At 41.1% G+C, this 17,800-nt stretch overlaps 1 protein-coding gene across 2 annotated transcripts in view; it reads left to right on the plus strand.

Moving 5' to 3' along the window:
• The window catches only part of ARHGEF12 (Rho guanine nucleotide exchange factor 12), an 82,654-nt gene that overhangs the window by 22,615 nt on the left and 42,239 nt on the right, over positions 1 to 17,800 (plus strand). The window contains exons 2-4 of one of the 2 annotated variants that reach the window (XM_007422875.3): positions 9,864 to 9,887; positions 10,194 to 10,282; positions 12,635 to 12,691. In XM_007422875.3, coding sequence (XP_007422937.1) covers positions 9,864 to 9,887; positions 10,194 to 10,282; positions 12,635 to 12,691 — 170 coding nt within the window. The remainder of the gene's footprint in view (positions 1 to 9,863; positions 9,888 to 10,193; positions 10,283 to 12,634; positions 12,692 to 17,800) is intronic. The other variant, XM_007422876.3, reaches the window with a different exon arrangement.

Consider the following 17,800-nt stretch of genomic DNA (forward strand, 5'->3'; position numbering starts at 1 on the left):
CCTCCAGGGGCAGAATGTTCCAAAGAGCAGGGGCTACCTCAGAGAAGGCCCACCTTCTGGACCCCGCCAGTTGAAGTTCTTTCACTGAGGGGGTCCGAAGCATGCTGTCTCTGTGTGATCGGGTGGTACGGGTTGAAGTCATAGGGGAGAGGCGGTCCCTTAGATAACCTGGTCCCGTGCCATGTAGGGCTTTAAAGGATAACCAACACCATGAATTGGACCCGGAAGCAAACTGGCACCCAATGCAGCTTGCGGAGCAGAGGCGTTACATGGGCCCTCCTTGGGGCTCCAACAATAGCCCAAGCAGCTGCATTCTGGACCAGCTGTAGCTTCTGGATACTCTTCAAGGGTAGCCCCATGTAGAGTGCATTGCAGTAGTCTATCTGAGAGATAACAAGGGCGTGAGTGACTGTTCGAAGGGCATCCCGATCTAGGAAAGGGCGTAACTGATGCACAACCCGAAGTTGTGCAAAGGCCCTCCTTCCCACGGCTGCCACCTGCTCTTCCAGCAGGAGCCGTGAGTCTAGGAGGACCCCCAGATTACATACTGGGTCTGTCTGGGGCAGTGCCACCCCATCCAGCACCAAAGATGACAAAATCCTGGATACAGAGGAGCCATTAACCCACAGCCACTCCATCTTACCAGGGTTCAGCCAAAGCCTGTTGTTCCCCATCCAGACCCTTACAGCCTCCAGGCACCGTGAAAGGGTGGCCACGGCATCACTTACTTCACCAGGGATGGAGATATATAGCTGCGTATCATCAGCATACTGATGATACCTCATCCTATGATGACGGATGATCTCGCCCAGCGGTTTCATGTAGATGTTAAAAAGGAGCGGAGAGAGAACCGAGCCCTGTGGCACCCACAAAGGAGGGGACGAGGATGGGACCTCTCGCTCCCTATCACCACCAATTGGGATCGGCCCTGGAGAAAGAAGGCGAACCAGCACAAGACCGGGCCGCCCACCCCCAATTCCCTGAGCTGTCTCAACAGGATACCGTGATCGACAGTATCAAAAGCCACTGAGAGATCAAGGAGAGCAAGGATGGCCGCACTTCCACCATCCCGCTCCCACCAGAGGTCATCCATAAGTGCGACCAGTGCCATTTCCGTTCCATATCCGGGCCTGAAACCTGACTGGAAGGGATCCAGATAATCCATTTCTTCCAGAACCCTTTGGAGCTGTGATGCCACCACTTTCTCAACCACCTTCCCCAAAAAGGGGAGGTGGGAGACTGGATGAAAATTGTCCAGCACAGTAGGATCCAGGGAGGGTTTCTTGAGGAGGGGGTGCACCAATGCCTCCTTAAAAGCAGCTGGAAACACTCCCTCCTGCAAGGATGTAGTAACCATCCCCTGGATCCAACCACATGTCACCTCCTGAGCTGCTTTCACCAGCCAGGAGGGGCATGGGTCAAGATGGCAAGTGGTGGCCTTCACAGTCCCCAAGATCCTGTCCACTTCCTCAGGAGCAACAGAATCAAATTGTTCCCAGATAACCCCCGGTATCTCCCCAGACCCTGCCCCACGCTCGGAGTCTAACTTGGAACGAATCCGAGCAACTTTGTCCTGCAGATGCTCTGAAAATTCCTCTGCACGGCCCTGCAAATGAACCCCCACATCCCCCCTTACCAAGGAGGGACCTAGTGATCCTAAACAGGGCCGCCGGGCAGCATTCTGCGGACGCAATAAGGGCGGAGAAGTAGTGGCGCTTCACCGCTCTTATTGCCACAAGGTAGGCCTTGATAGCGGCTCTAACCTGTGTTCGGTCGGATTCAGTCTTTGTTTTCCTCCAGCGGCGCACTAGACGTCTCTTAACCCTCTTCATCACCCTGAACTCCTCCGTGAACCACGGGGAGTGTCAGGGCTGATGTGGCAAGAGAGGTCGCATAGGCGCGATCCTGTCCAAGGCCCCGGCTGCCTCCCTATTCCAGGCAGCAGCCAAGGCCTCTGCTGGACCATGCGGCAGATCCGTGGGCATATCCCCCAGCTCCTTCTGAAACCCTGACGGGTCCATCAGGCGCTGGGGGCGGACCAATTGCATGGGTCCAGCCTCCCTGCAGAGGGGGGGTGGTATAGGAGAAACTCAGGGTCACCAGGACATGATCTGACCATGACAACAGGGAAAGCTGTAGATCTCCCCTCAGATCACTTTGCCATTGCTCTGACAAGAAAACCATATCCAGCATGTGGCCACTGCCTCGGGTTGGGTCCTGCACAATTTGAGACAGGCCCATGTCTGCCATGGTAGCCATGGACTCCTGAGCCGCCTCCAAGGACCGCCCCAGGGACAGTAGGTTGAAGTCCCCCAGAACCATAAGCCTGGAGAACTCTACCACCAGCCCCGAGATGGCCTCCAGCAGCTCAGGCAGGGAGGCTGCCACGCAGCAGGGAGGCTGGAACAATAGCAGAACTCCCAACTGTTCACGGGCGCCCAACCTAATAAACAGTGTCTCACAGCCAGAAACTTGTGGAGCAATGCCCCTGAAGACCACTAGAGATTCCCGGATCACAAAGCCACCCCTCCTCCCCTGCCCTGGCATCTTGGCTGGTGCCACACTGAGAACCCAGCTGGGCACATTTCTGAGAGGGGCACCCCCCCCTCGGGCCCCAGCCAGGTCTCAGTAATGCATGCCAGGTCTGCCCCCTCCTTGGTGATCAAGTCACATATGAGGGGGGCCTTGTTGTTAACCGACCTGGCATTCAGCAGCAGCAGCCGAAGGCCAGGGCCCCTACGAACCTGCTGACCAGGCTCTTGGAATGAGCCAGGAGGGCCGGAACACGCCACTGGTAACACACACCGGGGGTGTCTTCCCCGAAGATGGCCTGCCCTCCAGCTCCCACCATATCGTCCCCTACCCGTCACCACCTCGATAGAGTAGCCCACCGCATAATCCCCGGGGCCTGTAGGCCCAAATGCCTCTACTCCTGAACCTCCGGGTTTCCTAACCCGGGGCAAGGATCCCTCCTTCCAGCCACTCATCCTCATTCACACCCGAACACTCACAGGTGAGGGAGGGTCGCCCCGGCACACAAGCTCGCACTCTTGGGGCCGCCAGGACCCACTCTCCACCAAACCTTACACTCCCACACACCCTCTGCCACCCTACACAACCTCTCTCACTAGTTGGCAGGGTGGACCTCCCATTCACTCCCTCACATCTCCTGTCTCCCACCCAGAAGGTGGATCCTGATTCTAATATCCTCATGCACTGCCCAGACTCCCTCCCAGACTCTCACTCCTGGGAGGGAGTCCCAGACTCACGCTGGAGGGACCCCGCAGTTCTCCACTGGCCCTGGCGGGGGGGGTAGATGGGGGTGAATAGCTTCTTAATCTCCGATTCACTGGTCTTAAAACCAAGGGCCGTTGGTTTCTTTTGCTGTCTGGTTGCTCCCCTGTCCAGCTGTTCCTCTGATGCCAAACAATCTTCCTCCACAGCTGGACTCAAAGTCCACTATGGCCTTGACCCCCCCCCAACCCACCCAGCATCCTTGCGCCAGACCACCAAGTTCCCAGGACTCCAGCCGCATGTGGGTTCCCACATCCCTGGAGTTTGCTGCATTGCTCCGGGGCTCACTAAAACACAACATGTGGCCCCGAGGTTGTTGGAGCTCGCAGCGCTGCTCCAGGGGCCCCTAGGGCTCGCTGTGCCACATTAGGGCCTGCTGCACCTGCTGGATCTTGGGTTGGGTCCACTGCGACTGGTATAGGTTTTTATATATAGGTTTTTCAACAGAACACTGTATTTTGTTGTTGTTCAGTTGTTAAGTCGTGTCCGACTTCGTGACCCCATGAACCATATCACGCCAGGCCTTCCTGTCCTTCACTGCCTCCCTGAGTTTGCTCAGTTTCATGCTCATTGCTTCAGTGATGCTATCTAACCATCTCATCCTCTGCCGTCCCCTTCTCCTTTTGCCTTCAATCTTTCCCTGCATCAAGGTCTTTTCCAAAGAGTCCTCTCTTCGCATTAGGTGGCCAAAGTATCTGAGCTTGAACTTCAGTGTCAATCCTTCCAATGAGCAGTCAGAGTTGATTTCCTTTAGGATTGACTGGTTTGATCTCCTAGCAGTCCAAGGGACTCTTAAGAGTCTTCTCCAGCACCACAGTTCAAAGGCATCAATTCTTCGGCGCTCAGCCTTCCTTATGGTCCAGCTCTCACAGCCATACATTACTACTGGAGAACACTATATACTATGGAATAAAATAAAACAAGAGAAATCAATCTATATTATAACATTTATATTTTAAAGAAGTATCCTTTTTAAAAAGAATTGCTCAATTTTAAAATTAAGTTTAGCAAAGCATGCCCTCATATGTGTAATAAATATGTTCCAGTTTAATGAAAATATATCAACAAACAACTTTTTAATTAAATCATCCAGTTTCTATATCACAAAACAATCCACTATCCAGAAATTCTTAGCAGATCATTTCTCCTAAGGAGTTACTGTAGTAGATCCTGCAGTATAACTGATCATAGCAAGTAACTTGATGATGAATGAAATAATCAGTAGAGCTTTAAACTTCATTAATGTAAAGGTTCTGCCTGCTCACCAAATGATAAAGGTTCTCTACCTTACGAGAATAATTTATAAAATTATATTATGGAGAAAAGAGTCAACAATAGCTGTAGTTTATCCTTTGCTTTTAACAATGTTTTTGTGTTCTGTCTGTTTCTCAGTAATGTTTTTTAAGCTGTGACGGTTCAATCCTTATTGCAATATGCCTCTATATTTGACTGAATGTGTTGTGAGAATAACTAGTGTTCTCTGTATGCCAGTGTATCAGCCAATGTATTCTAGCAAATGTACTCTTATTTCTTGCAATGTAAAGCCATTTTCTTTGCTTACACAGCTGGAGGTTTAGTAAAAATAGAGATTAGAAATCTCAAAAATTTATCCTCGGAACTTCTATTGTAAGTCATATTTGTGGGATTCCAATTTTTACATATGAGATGAAAATATTTTGGGTACCAGAGAAATCTAATTGTTCACCTCCTTCAAGTACAGTCTAAAATGATCTTAATGCTTCTTGCACAGATTTGAAGTAGAAAATCTGAATAGCTGTTTAATTATGTTTCTTACTAGCAAAGCATGTGAAATGCAGCTAATAGTTACAACAATTAGAATTGCTGTAAGCTTATTGGGCTTATTATAGTTATGACTGTGGTAGGTAACATAAACAGGTGCTTTATATCAAAACAGACCCATGATCCACCTAGCTCAGTGTTGCCTGTTTTTAGACAGGGTTCTTTCCCAGTCCCTCCTGAAGATGCTAGGGATTTAGAATCTCCTGCATCAAAAGCAGGTTTTCAGTCACTGAGTTATACAGGTAGTCCTTGCTTAACAACCACAATAGGGACCAGAACATTGGTTGTTAAGCAGGGTGGTCATTAAGGGAGTCACTACGGGACCAGACCCTATTTTATGGCCATTTTTATGATGGTCATTAAGCGGATCACCGTGGTCATTAAGCCAATCATGTCATTAAGCGAATCCAGCTTCTCCAATGGACTTTTTTGCTGGAATTCGTTTAAAACCATGTGATTCACTTAACAGCCATGGTGATTTGCTTAACGACCATTGTAAAAAAGGTTGCAGATCACGGTCACATGATTGCAGGAGGGTGTTACGATGGTTTGTGACGGTCATAAGTGTGAGTACAAATCGTAAAGCACGTTTCCCAAGGCCATTGTAACTTCGAACCATTATTAAACAAATGGCTGTTAAGCGAGGACTACCTGTAGAGCATTCCCTAAATTATTTAGATTATCTCTGCATGCAGGTTTATATATTTTTGTTGTTTTGAAACAAAGATTCTAAGTAGATCTTATATTAATCATACTTGAATTTCAAATTATTAAATGTAATTGATATATCTATATGCTTTACTTTGTCTCCCAGTTTTTCTAAGTCATAATTACAGAGCCAATCTTGTACAATTATTTGATTTGCTCAAAGCTATTATCTAAAATACTTTATAGACTCAGTTTTTCAAATGCATTATCTGTCAGTAGAATAGTGATTTTTTTCAACATTATTGATTTAGAATTTCAGATTTTACCTAACACAGCTGTATCTTAGTCTCTAGAAATCTGTAAAATGGAAATCTTCAGTGCCATAGTACTTACAAGTAATCATTTACAAATTAGAGTAACTAGGAAAATGGAAGCCAGTTCTGTTTGGTAGGTTCATTGTGACTAAAGTAGTTTGCTCCCCTGTTTGTAGAATGAGTTACCAGTGGTAGAAATAAATACCTTTGGGAAGAGCAGTATTTGGTAGGGGAAATGTTTGGCATTTTTTGTTGTTTTTACAAATCCTTTTTCCTAAGTGAGCACAAATTCTGCAGCAAGTTAAGCCTCTGACAACACCCTGGCTCTAACTTACAGTGCAGCACAATGGCTGCATTGAGTATAACTGCTGGGGAAACCCTCCTTTCCTACTGATCTTGTAAATGCAGCTCTTTCTCTGTGAAATATCCTGACATCAGCTTTTGGAAGAATCCAAGGACTAGTGTCATGGAACAGTGCTAAGGAGCTTGCTTGAGCAAGGACTGAATGGCTAGACCACAGCTGAAACTTCAGTAACTAAACTCTTACACTTTCACTGTATTTATACCTCAGTTGAGAGCCAGTTTGGGGTAGTGGTTAAAGGTACAAGGCTAGAAACTGGGAAACATTTGAATTTTAGTCCTACTTTAGCTGTGTGACTTTGGGCCAGTCAGCCTTAGGAAGAAGGTAGTGGCAAACCACTTCTTAAAATGCCAGCATGATAATAGTATGTCCAGGCAGTCTCCAGGTGTCAAGACAGATCAAAGGCAGAAAAAAACAAAACAAAACAAAAAAAACTTAAGCTATTGTCTAACTCTGTTTCTAATATAGACATTAATCCATTACTTCAGGGTTAGTTTCAAAGAAAACCAATATTGCATTTGATACGGCAGTCTTTCTGTGATAAACAAAACACATGTTTGAAAAATGTACTGTTTTATAATTTGCTGAGTAAGATCTAAAATTTGAAATGGGTTGTAGAAAAGTTGGTGGAATATGTTATGCAAGTTTTAAACCACCTTCAGACACTATAATATCTCCAGCTTTAGTCCTCCCTGAAGAAAAGAAGATAAATACTGAACTTGTAGGTGATGCATACAGTGCCATGTGATGTGATCATATCAGATAATTTGTAAGGATTGTCAGTTTGACGGCAATGCTAGTTTCATAATTTGCAATCCTCCATATCAGTTTTAGTATATATAGATTTTGCACAGCTTAGTTTTGCTTAATCTTAATCATTATGACTATCTCTGCTCTTTAGTTCACTGGTGTAGTTATAAGCAACACAGTAGCAATTTTGATTTTCAGTTTAGTATGGTATGAGAAAAGTGTACTTTTTGTAAAAAATAACTACATAAAATCTACGTAAAATCACTACATAATTTCAGCATAACAGAATTTCTTTTGTAGGGAGCTTCCCTTGAATAAATACAAAGCCACTTTCTAATGAGTGGGACGATGCACTGTTCACCTAGGTGTAGTGCAGTTTTATCATCATCATCATCACCATCATCATCATCATCCTTTAACACCATCAAACAACATCTGCCTACCCCAGGTCCTTGGGAAGGACTTGATAGGTGGATAAAAATGCCAAATCCAGTCTAAACATCTGGCTGACAGTGTGACCAACAATAATTTGTAAAATAAAAATAGATTAATCTTAAAAGAAGCTACCAGAGGTTTTTTTTTAAGTAGTTACACCACAGTGGATACCAGTTTAATTTGGTTTCTTGAATGCATACATCTGAATCTTTTATTTTATACTGATATACATACACCACCTATTTAATTTCTGACACTATTCAGAGTATCTTACCCAGTTGTGTTGGGACTTGACAGATGTGTCGTATCAGGTTGGGAAGATGGTTTTACACCAAAATATATTAATATATTCAGCAAATAATCATGTTCTGTGAATAATATCTAAATCATATGAGGAAAAATATTCCCCTTGTGTATATGTTCTGTGCGTGTGATGGCATATTAGAGTTAGGGTTGGCTTTTATTGGATTACAGTACTAGACAACCTGTGACCTGTTGGGTCATCATTTGAGAGAAAGGTAGTGCAGTCTGATTTGACCAGAATGAAGATTAAATTTTCCTGAATTGTAAGAAGACTATATATCATATAGGAGAATAATTGTAACAAACTTCAATAATAAGTCAGAATTTACTATGGCAAATGAACTTCAGTAATAAGTCAAAAATTACTTACCTAAAGAGATCAACAAAGACCACAGGCAGGCAAAAAATCAGTGGGAGCAATTTCTGGCTTCCTGTCAGCTTCCCCATTGACTTTGGTTGTGGGGAGCTGGCAGGGAGTATTGGAAATCATGATCATGTGACTGTGGCCGGGTATGGTGGCAGTGCAGTGGCCACAATTTTGCCAATACAACTGGTGTGAAGATCCTTGAAATTTCAGTTACATAGGAGTAATGGGTCCTGGATTTTGTACACATTCTTTAAGTTAGCCAATTTGAGGTGCCTTCATTCAAAAATTGTTGTGTTATGATGCACCATTTTGGCTAATTGAAGGTTACAAACAGACAAGAATTTTAGTAGTATATAGATACAGAAGAGAGCAGGATTTTAATAAAGGCAGGACGTTCATCCAATTTAAGTGTTATTTTGGTCTTTCTGTGTACTAAGTAACAGCATTTTACAGTGGAAAGCAGAAACTAATATTCTTAGGTCCTACTCTTCAAGGAGTGGGCAGTGCATAATAGCAATGTGTAAGATTATGTGTGGTTTCCCTGTAGTTATCTCTGTCATTACTCCTTTTTATTCCTCCCTCCCCTTCAGGATGGATGAAGAGAGAGGAAAAAAGAGAGACTGGAAAATCTGGCTTGCAGCCCATCAGCTTCTGAGAATCTGTCCCAGAAGCCCTTTGTAAAATTTGTCCCCCTTGACATATGCAGCATTGCTTGAAAGCTAGAATTCTCATGTAGAAAGATGAAGGCTAAGGAAGAATAAGTATGGAATATATTTTCCCAGTAATGCATTTCTGAGTCTTTACCTCTAAATCTGTGAAACAAATCTACTCTAATTTTTAGGAATAAAATTGAGAGAGATGCTAAAAATGCTAATGCTGGTTTCATTAATAAAGTTTTTTTCAGCTTTGAAATGAAGCTACTTGATTGCATTATAATGTTGTACAGCTTATAACCAATTTTCATTTGACAGTTTTGTGTAGAACGAAGTGAGTGACTCAATTGTTTTTGTGTGCAACAGATTCTTAAATACTTTTCTAATAGGTGCTTTAAATACCTTAAAGTACAGTGTATATTTGTTAAAAATTATTGTGTTGAATTTAGGAGTAAATCAATTATTTCATTGTTTGTTGATGGACCGAAGACTGAAGGAATGACTGAACTATATACTAGAATATTATTCTTGTGATTCAAATCCTGATGAATTTAATGCTGCATCTCGTTTTAGGGGTTCCTGTAATTATACCACAATGAATGATTTCAATAGCTAGAAGAAGTGTTAGTCATTTTCATATGGAAAAAAGGAATAGAATATTTGCATAATAGAAGCACTACCTGAAAGAAACCTTTATAGATGTGTAATAGAATAGAATCCTTGAGCAGATCATGGGATTAAAGTCTTCCATGTTTCTTTAGTTATTTTGTGGGAAGCCAAACAGCAGTTCAAAATGTGCATCTGAAAAAAGAAGGAATAAAAGTGATTACAAATTTAAATCCTTAAATCTATTACATGGAGGCTGGCTTTAATTTCCTGTAATCTGGAAATAATTTATATGATACTAACTATTTTTATTTATTATTTTTACTTTTCAGGTTTCCCCTCAAAAAACCTACAAGGTAAGTTTCTAAGGATTTGACTTTCTGTATCTACTAAGAAAGTTCTGGTTTTCCCCCATCTTCCAATAACCCACAGAAAAATGAGTTTTTGGATACATCTAGCTGTATCCAAGTTCCACTAACCAGGTTGATTTATTTGTGACATTGGAAATGAACCATGGATTCCTGCCTTTGGTTTACTTTCCTGCACAGAAATAATATGGAAAATTAGCACATATTAGCAGGGCTCTTAAGATTATGAAAAATAAATTTAGCTCAGTTTATGTAATGCCGTAAAAATGACTTTTTTCTTTTTGTTGGCTTCAGGCATGGCAGCATTCTGAGCAGAGAGTCTCCAGCAGACAAGAAGCAGAAGGTTGAGCGCTGCATTAGTGCCCACGATTTTGACCCAACAGGTAGAATTGTCTTTACATCCCAAATAACAGTCCAGATCTTCATGTTACCCAGCTTTGGAATTAAAATGTTGTCTAACCTCTTTCACCAATATTATATTCAGAGACAATTTCAGGGTTTCTTTTTTTTATTTTAATTGCCTAATATTTTTGTAACTGGGATAGCACAGCTTTCCTTATTATTTTGTTCTTTAGTTGTATACTTCTGGAGTTGCATAGTAAATGGGACTTTTGTTTGTTTTAAATTTACCTGGAAAGTTGAGGCCAAGGTAGGAAAGTATACATCTTCTGTTAGAAGAGAGATCTTTGAAGCCTCATGGGCAGATTATACAAGTGATATATTTAGTTTCCCCTGTCTTGTTATTTTGATTCAATTAGAGACTCTGGTGGCTGCTTTTTTGTTTTCGTTTTTTTAGTTGGAACACTAGTGTTGTGAATGTAGCACCCTATAACACACGTTCTGCACTTAAGAACAGAGCCCATTGTGGCTTTTTTAATCATTAGAAGATCCAGTTTTGTTTGAGTGTAAAGCTTCAGGAAACAGTTATATAAAGCACATCCAACAGTTGCATTAGATTATACTCATCTGCCTGTGATTATACTCATCTGTGTATATATATATATATTTCCTTTGCATTAATAGGGATCAATAGCTATTAGCCTTGATGGCAGTGTTACTGCCTCTGAAGGCCATCTGCTGGGAGACTAGTGGACTTCCTTGGCAATTGGTTAGCCATTATGAGAACAGACTGCTGTAGTAGACAAGCCAGAGGCCTGATCCAGCATGTGATTGCTTATTTTCTTAATGAATAAGCCATGTTACTAGCAATCATCCCATGTGGGCTAGTGTAAATGAAGTATTGCACCAATTTATAGTTATGTTGCATGCTTTTTCTTGATCATACTGCAGCTGTTTAAAAAGTAACATGTTGTTCAGTTTACCTGTGTTTGGGAATTCCTTTGGGTGGGCCTTGTGTTCCATTTTCTCTTTAGTGTCTGATATTGCCTGTAGATAACAACATACTGGGCTAGATGAATTATATTGACAGTTTGTTTGCCTATGGAGCAAATACTTAACATTACTCAGGTCTGGAGCTGAGGAGTATTTTCTTCTGAGTGAAATTGCGCTCAATTATTTTATATTTCTATCAACTTTAACTGGACAGACACATTCATTTTCTTTCTTTTGTTTCCCTATACTTGTAGACCATCTGTATTGCATTCAGAGTCTAATGCTGTCTTGGAAATTAGTCTGCATGTGAAGGTTCCACCCACCCCAACCTACTAACCCAGTGACTGACTGCTGTATGCTCCTAACTGTGTGACTGGCTTGCGGGTGAGCCTCTTGGCCCCACATGGTGTGTTGCTTTTCGTTTGTGCAACTTAGCTATTCTGTCCGTTATTCTCCAAGAATTTACCCCAAATGAGAATAACTTTGAAGATCGCAGTGTGTGATACGGGAAGATGCATAATTACAGAGAAAGAACATATTGTATTTGGACCAAATATTTATACCTTCTCTTTGCTGATACTTGCTAGATGAGATCCTGGAGGTAGCTCTTAGGCTTGAATTTGGGAGAATTGGCCATTCCCTATACAGCATAATGTAGCATTTCCCCATCTATAACATAAAAAGAATACTTACTCAGAGTTTGGCTGTGAGGATGAGTGAAGTGTGATCTTCTTAAGAGTTGGGCTTTTAATATAAAAGTAGCCAATATTTCCTTATTTTGCCAGATGAGTGCAGTTTTAAATGGACATTAAAAAGAACTGAAATAAGAATAGTGAAAGAAATGAAAATATACTTATATTCTCGTATGTTAATGTGTCCCTACAGCATTGTGATTAGAGATATTCAGGATCCTTTGACCTATATGTTCAAGAAGGGATATCCATGAAGCAACAAAACATCCCTAGCTATTTCAGGAATGGGGAAGAAAGTATTCCCAAAATAACTAAGCTCAAGGCTTTCTGCCATTTCCAATGTGGCTGGGATAGTTCAGTTTTATTTTCTGAGTACCATTGGCAAATGTAGGGCTTTATATAAAAGACTGTGCATTATAATTTTATATGTATAAAACATCTTTTCCAATTACGCTTTGCTATAGAAAGGAGAGAGCTTGATTATACCTTCTTTTTTCTTACTGGAACTTTACATTTGGTGTTATCTATATAGTCAACTGCTATTATTTCACATTCTGATTTCAGATAGTATCATCTCTGTATGCTCATATCTTGTTTGTGTTTTGCACGAATTAACCCAATTATAGAAATCATTTTATTTTTAATGAATTTTTTCCATGTTGGTCTCCATATTTCCTATATCTCTTCTCCTTTTCTCCTGCTTTCGTGCAGATAGCTCCTCCAGGAAGACAAAGTATAGCTCAGAGGAGAGTAGATCCGAGACATATGGTAAGCTGAAGCAGCCACTGAAGCCTTGTGCCTTTGTTCAGTGTGTTCTGTTCGATTGTTCTGTGTGCCCAAGGCCTCTGCCTTTTCCCTGCTATGCATGGCTAACTTTGCATCAGGGGAAAGGACTGAGCTTTTAATGTGGCTTAAATGTGCAAGCTTGCTGGTGGATACTAACCTGTGTAGCAAACATTAGATGCTTCCTATATTGTCTTCCAGTCTCTAATGAAATATTTTCTTTGGGTTGGAAAGTTTGAGGAATTGGCACAAACTGATATATGGGTAAAACAATTTTCTGAAACTGTGGAGTTGTACTCTGTGGAATATGATAGCAGTTTGCTTAAAGAAAGGGACAGTCTTTTCACTTTTTAGCTTCTCAAGCATTACTTGCTGGAATTTTCCATAGATATCTCTTTATCATATGAAATATTTTAAAAATTCCACAGAACTATGTAGGATGGCATGGATGGCTTTGTAGCTACAATATGAGACTTCAGTTAATTGTACGACAGAAATCTTTATAGCCTGCCTAAATTTTGATCTGCTGCTATTTACCCAATGAATAGTTGGATATAGTTTAAATTGATACATCCAAAGCTGTTAAGATTATTACTAACAATAAGTTCCCAAAGATTTCCTGGGATTTTTTTTTCCAAAACTGTATCTTCTTTATGGGAGACAGAATGCTTTATAAAATAGATACCTCTTTCCCTTTGATTGGTAGATAAGCAGCACCTACAGTGGAGGTTGCAGATATAGCCATAAAAGACATTTTAGCCATCTCTTTAAAAAATAAAAATAACTGCTTCTGACAGTGCATGGGTCTGATTTTATTGGACTAAAATCCTTTTATGGGAATATATTTCTTTCCTTTGCAGCTATTTGCACATTTTTGTGCTACATTCAGAAAAGCCATTTACATAGCATTTTATGAAATTGCAATGCAGTTGTATTGCACAGAGGTGTAACTACTGGTCTTAGTCTTTCCTAATGTACTACTGGGAGAAACCACTGCATAGCAAAGTTTTTCTGTGAAGTAACTAATCTGCCTTGCTTATGGGAAATATGTGGTGTGCCTGTTAGAATTTATCTATACTTTCTTTTCTTTGTTGTACACTCTATCCTGACTTTTCATGTATATGTAATAAAGCATGACTTCGTAATGCAAGCCTTGTTTCCTCTCAGACTTCCTGCAAAAATTCTATCTGTTCAGTTACAAGTTAACTATGAAAGCTCCACTCCTTCCTTTGGTGGTTTGGTTTCCTAGCTTGCTTCCTCCCCCCCCCCCCCTTCCTCCTAGCCTGAAAACTGTGTGGAAAAGTTTGCAATATTTGCTTTGGATAGGACAGGCTATTTAAGAACTTTCAAGCAGAGAATGCTGTGCTTTATCCTGCAGTCTTTCTGCTTGCTTCTGGACACTGGGAAGGAAATAATTTGAAGTGTCAAAGGGGATTAGAGGTGTGGCAATTACCTTTTTTGAGATGAAAACTCTTGAAATTCCTTTTCTGAATTCCTTTTCTGGTCCATAGTCCTTGATTGCTGTCTGGAAAGAGATGTAAAGTAAGTAAGGATTTAGCATGATGAAAATTAGAAGATCAGTCTTTTTTCAGTATTTCTCTTTCTTAGTATCTGAAAGGATAATAATGTTTTATATTTGCTTTAGAATGGCTAAATGTTATTTTCCTTTACATTATTAAGAAAGAGATCTATAGCATAGTTCAGTGCCTTTATCTTGAGTTTGCATTGTTTGGTAATTATCCTGGTTTGCGTCTAAAGAAAAGTAATTTTAGACATGGCATATTGAAATCAAGTTATTTACAGAAATTGGAGTTTCCTAAGAGGAAAACTTAGATACCTCAAGTTAAAGGGAAACAATTTTGAAATAAGGATGACTTCATTATACTTTTTAGTTATTGATGAACCCTAATCATCCAGCCATTAAAATTACCACTTCCTTCAATCAACTTTACAGCATTTTAAACACATTGTTGCATGTACTAGACACCATGAAATAAAAAACTGAGGTTCATAAATCTCTTGTACATTTGCTTGTATTACTTTCCAGATGGATATTTTGTGCTATTCCATTTCACTTATTTAGGTCTTTCTGTATCTTGCCTATAAGTAATAACTCTAAGCAAAAAGTACACTTTAAAATTCTTAGTTGTCCTGCTTTTATAACCACAGAATGACGTGATTACTTTAATATCAAGGCATGGATGAGCAGTTTTAACCAACTGAAGATCTTCATCCGGATCTATAGCACTCCCCTTTTGTTAAAGCCTTCTGATATGCTCTAAAATTATATTTGTGAATTTTGTAGGAGGTGTCACAAAGCAGCATCTATTACAAAACATTTGATTAATAGCAGTTTTGGAAACAAAATTAGGAAGATATGCACAGGAAAAGAAGCTATGCAGATGGCTAAAATTGGCAAAGGTTTTTCTAGGAAGATAAGTTCTTACTCATAAAATTTGTCTGTTTGGCAATTTTATATGAATTGTGTTTTGTTTTAGTGGAAAAAGGATTTATTTCTTCTCCATGCCTTACCTTCAACACCATATTTTGAGTCAAGGCTAATGATATTTAATCCCTTAAAGAATTGGAGATGAAGTGATACTCAAGATTTCTTTTGTTTTTGGATTTTTTAAGATAAGAAGTATAACCAATTCTATTCGGCATCGGGCACCTTTAGACATTACCTTGATAGCATGGTTAAACCAAGAATACAAAACAGAATAGACTATCCTCATGCTATTAGCCTTTTTGGGGAAATAGTGATAGATAGCTTATATTTGCATTTTTATTCCCTAAATTTTGTTAGAGGTCTCTTTTTTTCATCAAATTAGTGCATGTCAGAGAAAAAATTAATTGCTTAAGTTCTTCATTGTGTGTGAGCAATTGCTTACATAATGAATTTGCAAGCTACCATATTTATCAAGAATTATTGCTGTATCAAATTGTATTCTTATTTTTGCTCAGAAGGATGAATTAAAAGTTGGTTCACCTATCATGTGTATTTTCTAAATAGGTGAATTGATAGAGCTATATCCAGGGATGTTTGGATATATGCTTTAATTTTGTTCTAGTATTACATAATTTTATATTTGAAGTTAATTGGCCAATTATCTGAGTAATTGGATGCTTTCATGTTTTTCTCCCACTTTCTTATTTGGGTAAATAGCTTAGTCAGTTGTTTTTCTTAGTTATGAGGCAGCTTCCTAAATGTACAGCCACATTTAAAAAAAAAAAATCAATCCATAACCATCCTGGTTTATTAAGCGTGTATTCATAGACTGTTACACAAGGTTTACCCAGAGCAAGAGACGAAACATTAAAGTTAATTTTCACTGAGTTTACAGAGTATTTACCTCATTAAGTAAAGAAATCTCCTTTACAATCATTACAGTCCTCAAGTATTTTATGCATAATGTTATGTATGCTACTGCAAAAGAAGCCACATAGTGAGCAATCTGGTTATCATATCTAATAACAAAAATATCTCTTTGTTCTTGTAGAATCTAGGTAATAAGAGTATAGTACCTTGACAATCTTCTCCCACCCAGATAAGTATATGAGGCAGTGAAATAGTCAGTGTTCAATCTGGGATTGGCAGTATGTAGATAATCTTTGCATCAGAGAGATTTGATGACATTACCCATTGATCACTGCCGTTGGCATAGTTTTAAAGAAGTATCATTAAATAACCAGCTGTTTCGGTAGTTTGTTTTCTACTTATCATCCTGTGGAACAAATCTAGACTGTGATGACTTGATCGTCAGCTTTAAAATCATATTAAAACAAAAACTGTCCATGCCGTCAGCTCCTCAGTGTGATTCAACACAAATGTATCCATGAATGGGAGAGAATATGAGTGGAATCAATCACTGTATGCTGATTTCCATAACTTGTGATTCTTAGTACATCAAAGTATTGGTTAATTAGGAGCTTCCTATCAATTAGTGAGGTAAATCCATGGTAATTAAGATTTGTGAATCTGAGCTGTCACTGAGCATATGCTCAAAGAAGGATATTTGGAGTAGGATGCACCAAAGAAGTCCTGATGCTCTTTCATTGGTACAGCCCACTTCTGATTGAAATGATCAGATTCCCTTTGAAAAAACACAGATTGCATCCATGATAAAGTTTAACTACAGGTAGTCCTTGACTTACGAACTTTTGTTCAACGACCATTCAAAGTTATGGTGGCACTGAATGAAGGGACTTATGACCCATGCCTGAAGTTATGGCCATTGTAGCACCCCCACGGTCACCTGATCAAAATTCGGGTGCTTGGTAGCCCGCCTGCACTTATGACCACAGGGACGCTTCAACTCCCCCACCTGCCTATCTCCCCATCTGTGCACTTTTGGCTCCCTGGCTCCCTGTGCTCCACTGCCCCAGCTGACTTTCACTGTCTTCTCACTCCTGCTGCTGATGAGATATGACCAGCCTGGCTGCTGGGCCGCGCTGGGGCTGGGCTTCGCACTGTGAAAAGAGCAAAAAGCAGCCCCAGAGCTGAGGTGCGCCAAAAAGCCCCTTTGCACGAAGCCCAGGAGTGAGGCACAAAGGGGCTTTTTGGCATGCCGCAGCTCTGGGACTGCTTTCTGCTTTTTTTCCCCACAACGTGAAGCCCAGCCCCAGACCAGACCAGCAACCAGGCCAGGCATGCCTAGTCAGCAGGAACAAAAAGATGGCGAAGGTCAGCTGGGGTGTCGGAGTGCAGGGCAGCAGGGGTCTTGGAGTGCAGGGTGGCAGGGGTGACTGCAGCTGGGACTGGGCTGGGGTGGCTGCTGCTTCCCGGGACATAGCAAGCAGCCCCAGAGCTTCACAGTTCTGGGGCTGTTTGCCATCCCGCAAAGCAGGGTGCAGGATGGCCAAAAGGGCAGAGATGGGAGGGAGATAGGTTGGTGGGGAGAATTGGAGGTAGTCCCTTACCTTACTGAGGCTCAGGGCTGGGATGGTCCAAGCCCAGAATGGCTTGGATTGGGATGGGTACTCACTTAGTGACCCGTGATTCTCGGTTAACAACAGCAAACAGTACTGCTGGGGTTGCCATCGCTAAGTGATGTGGTCATGTGACATTTCGCTTTATGACGACATTGCTTAGTG

This window comes from Python bivittatus, unplaced genomic scaffold (genome assembly GCF_059951505.1).
Source record: "Python bivittatus isolate LINGU-HERP-01145 unplaced genomic scaffold, Pbiv_v1 ctg000320_np1212, whole genome shotgun sequence".
In the NCBI taxonomy this organism is placed as follows: domain Eukaryota; kingdom Metazoa; phylum Chordata; class Lepidosauria; order Squamata; family Pythonidae; genus Python; species Python bivittatus.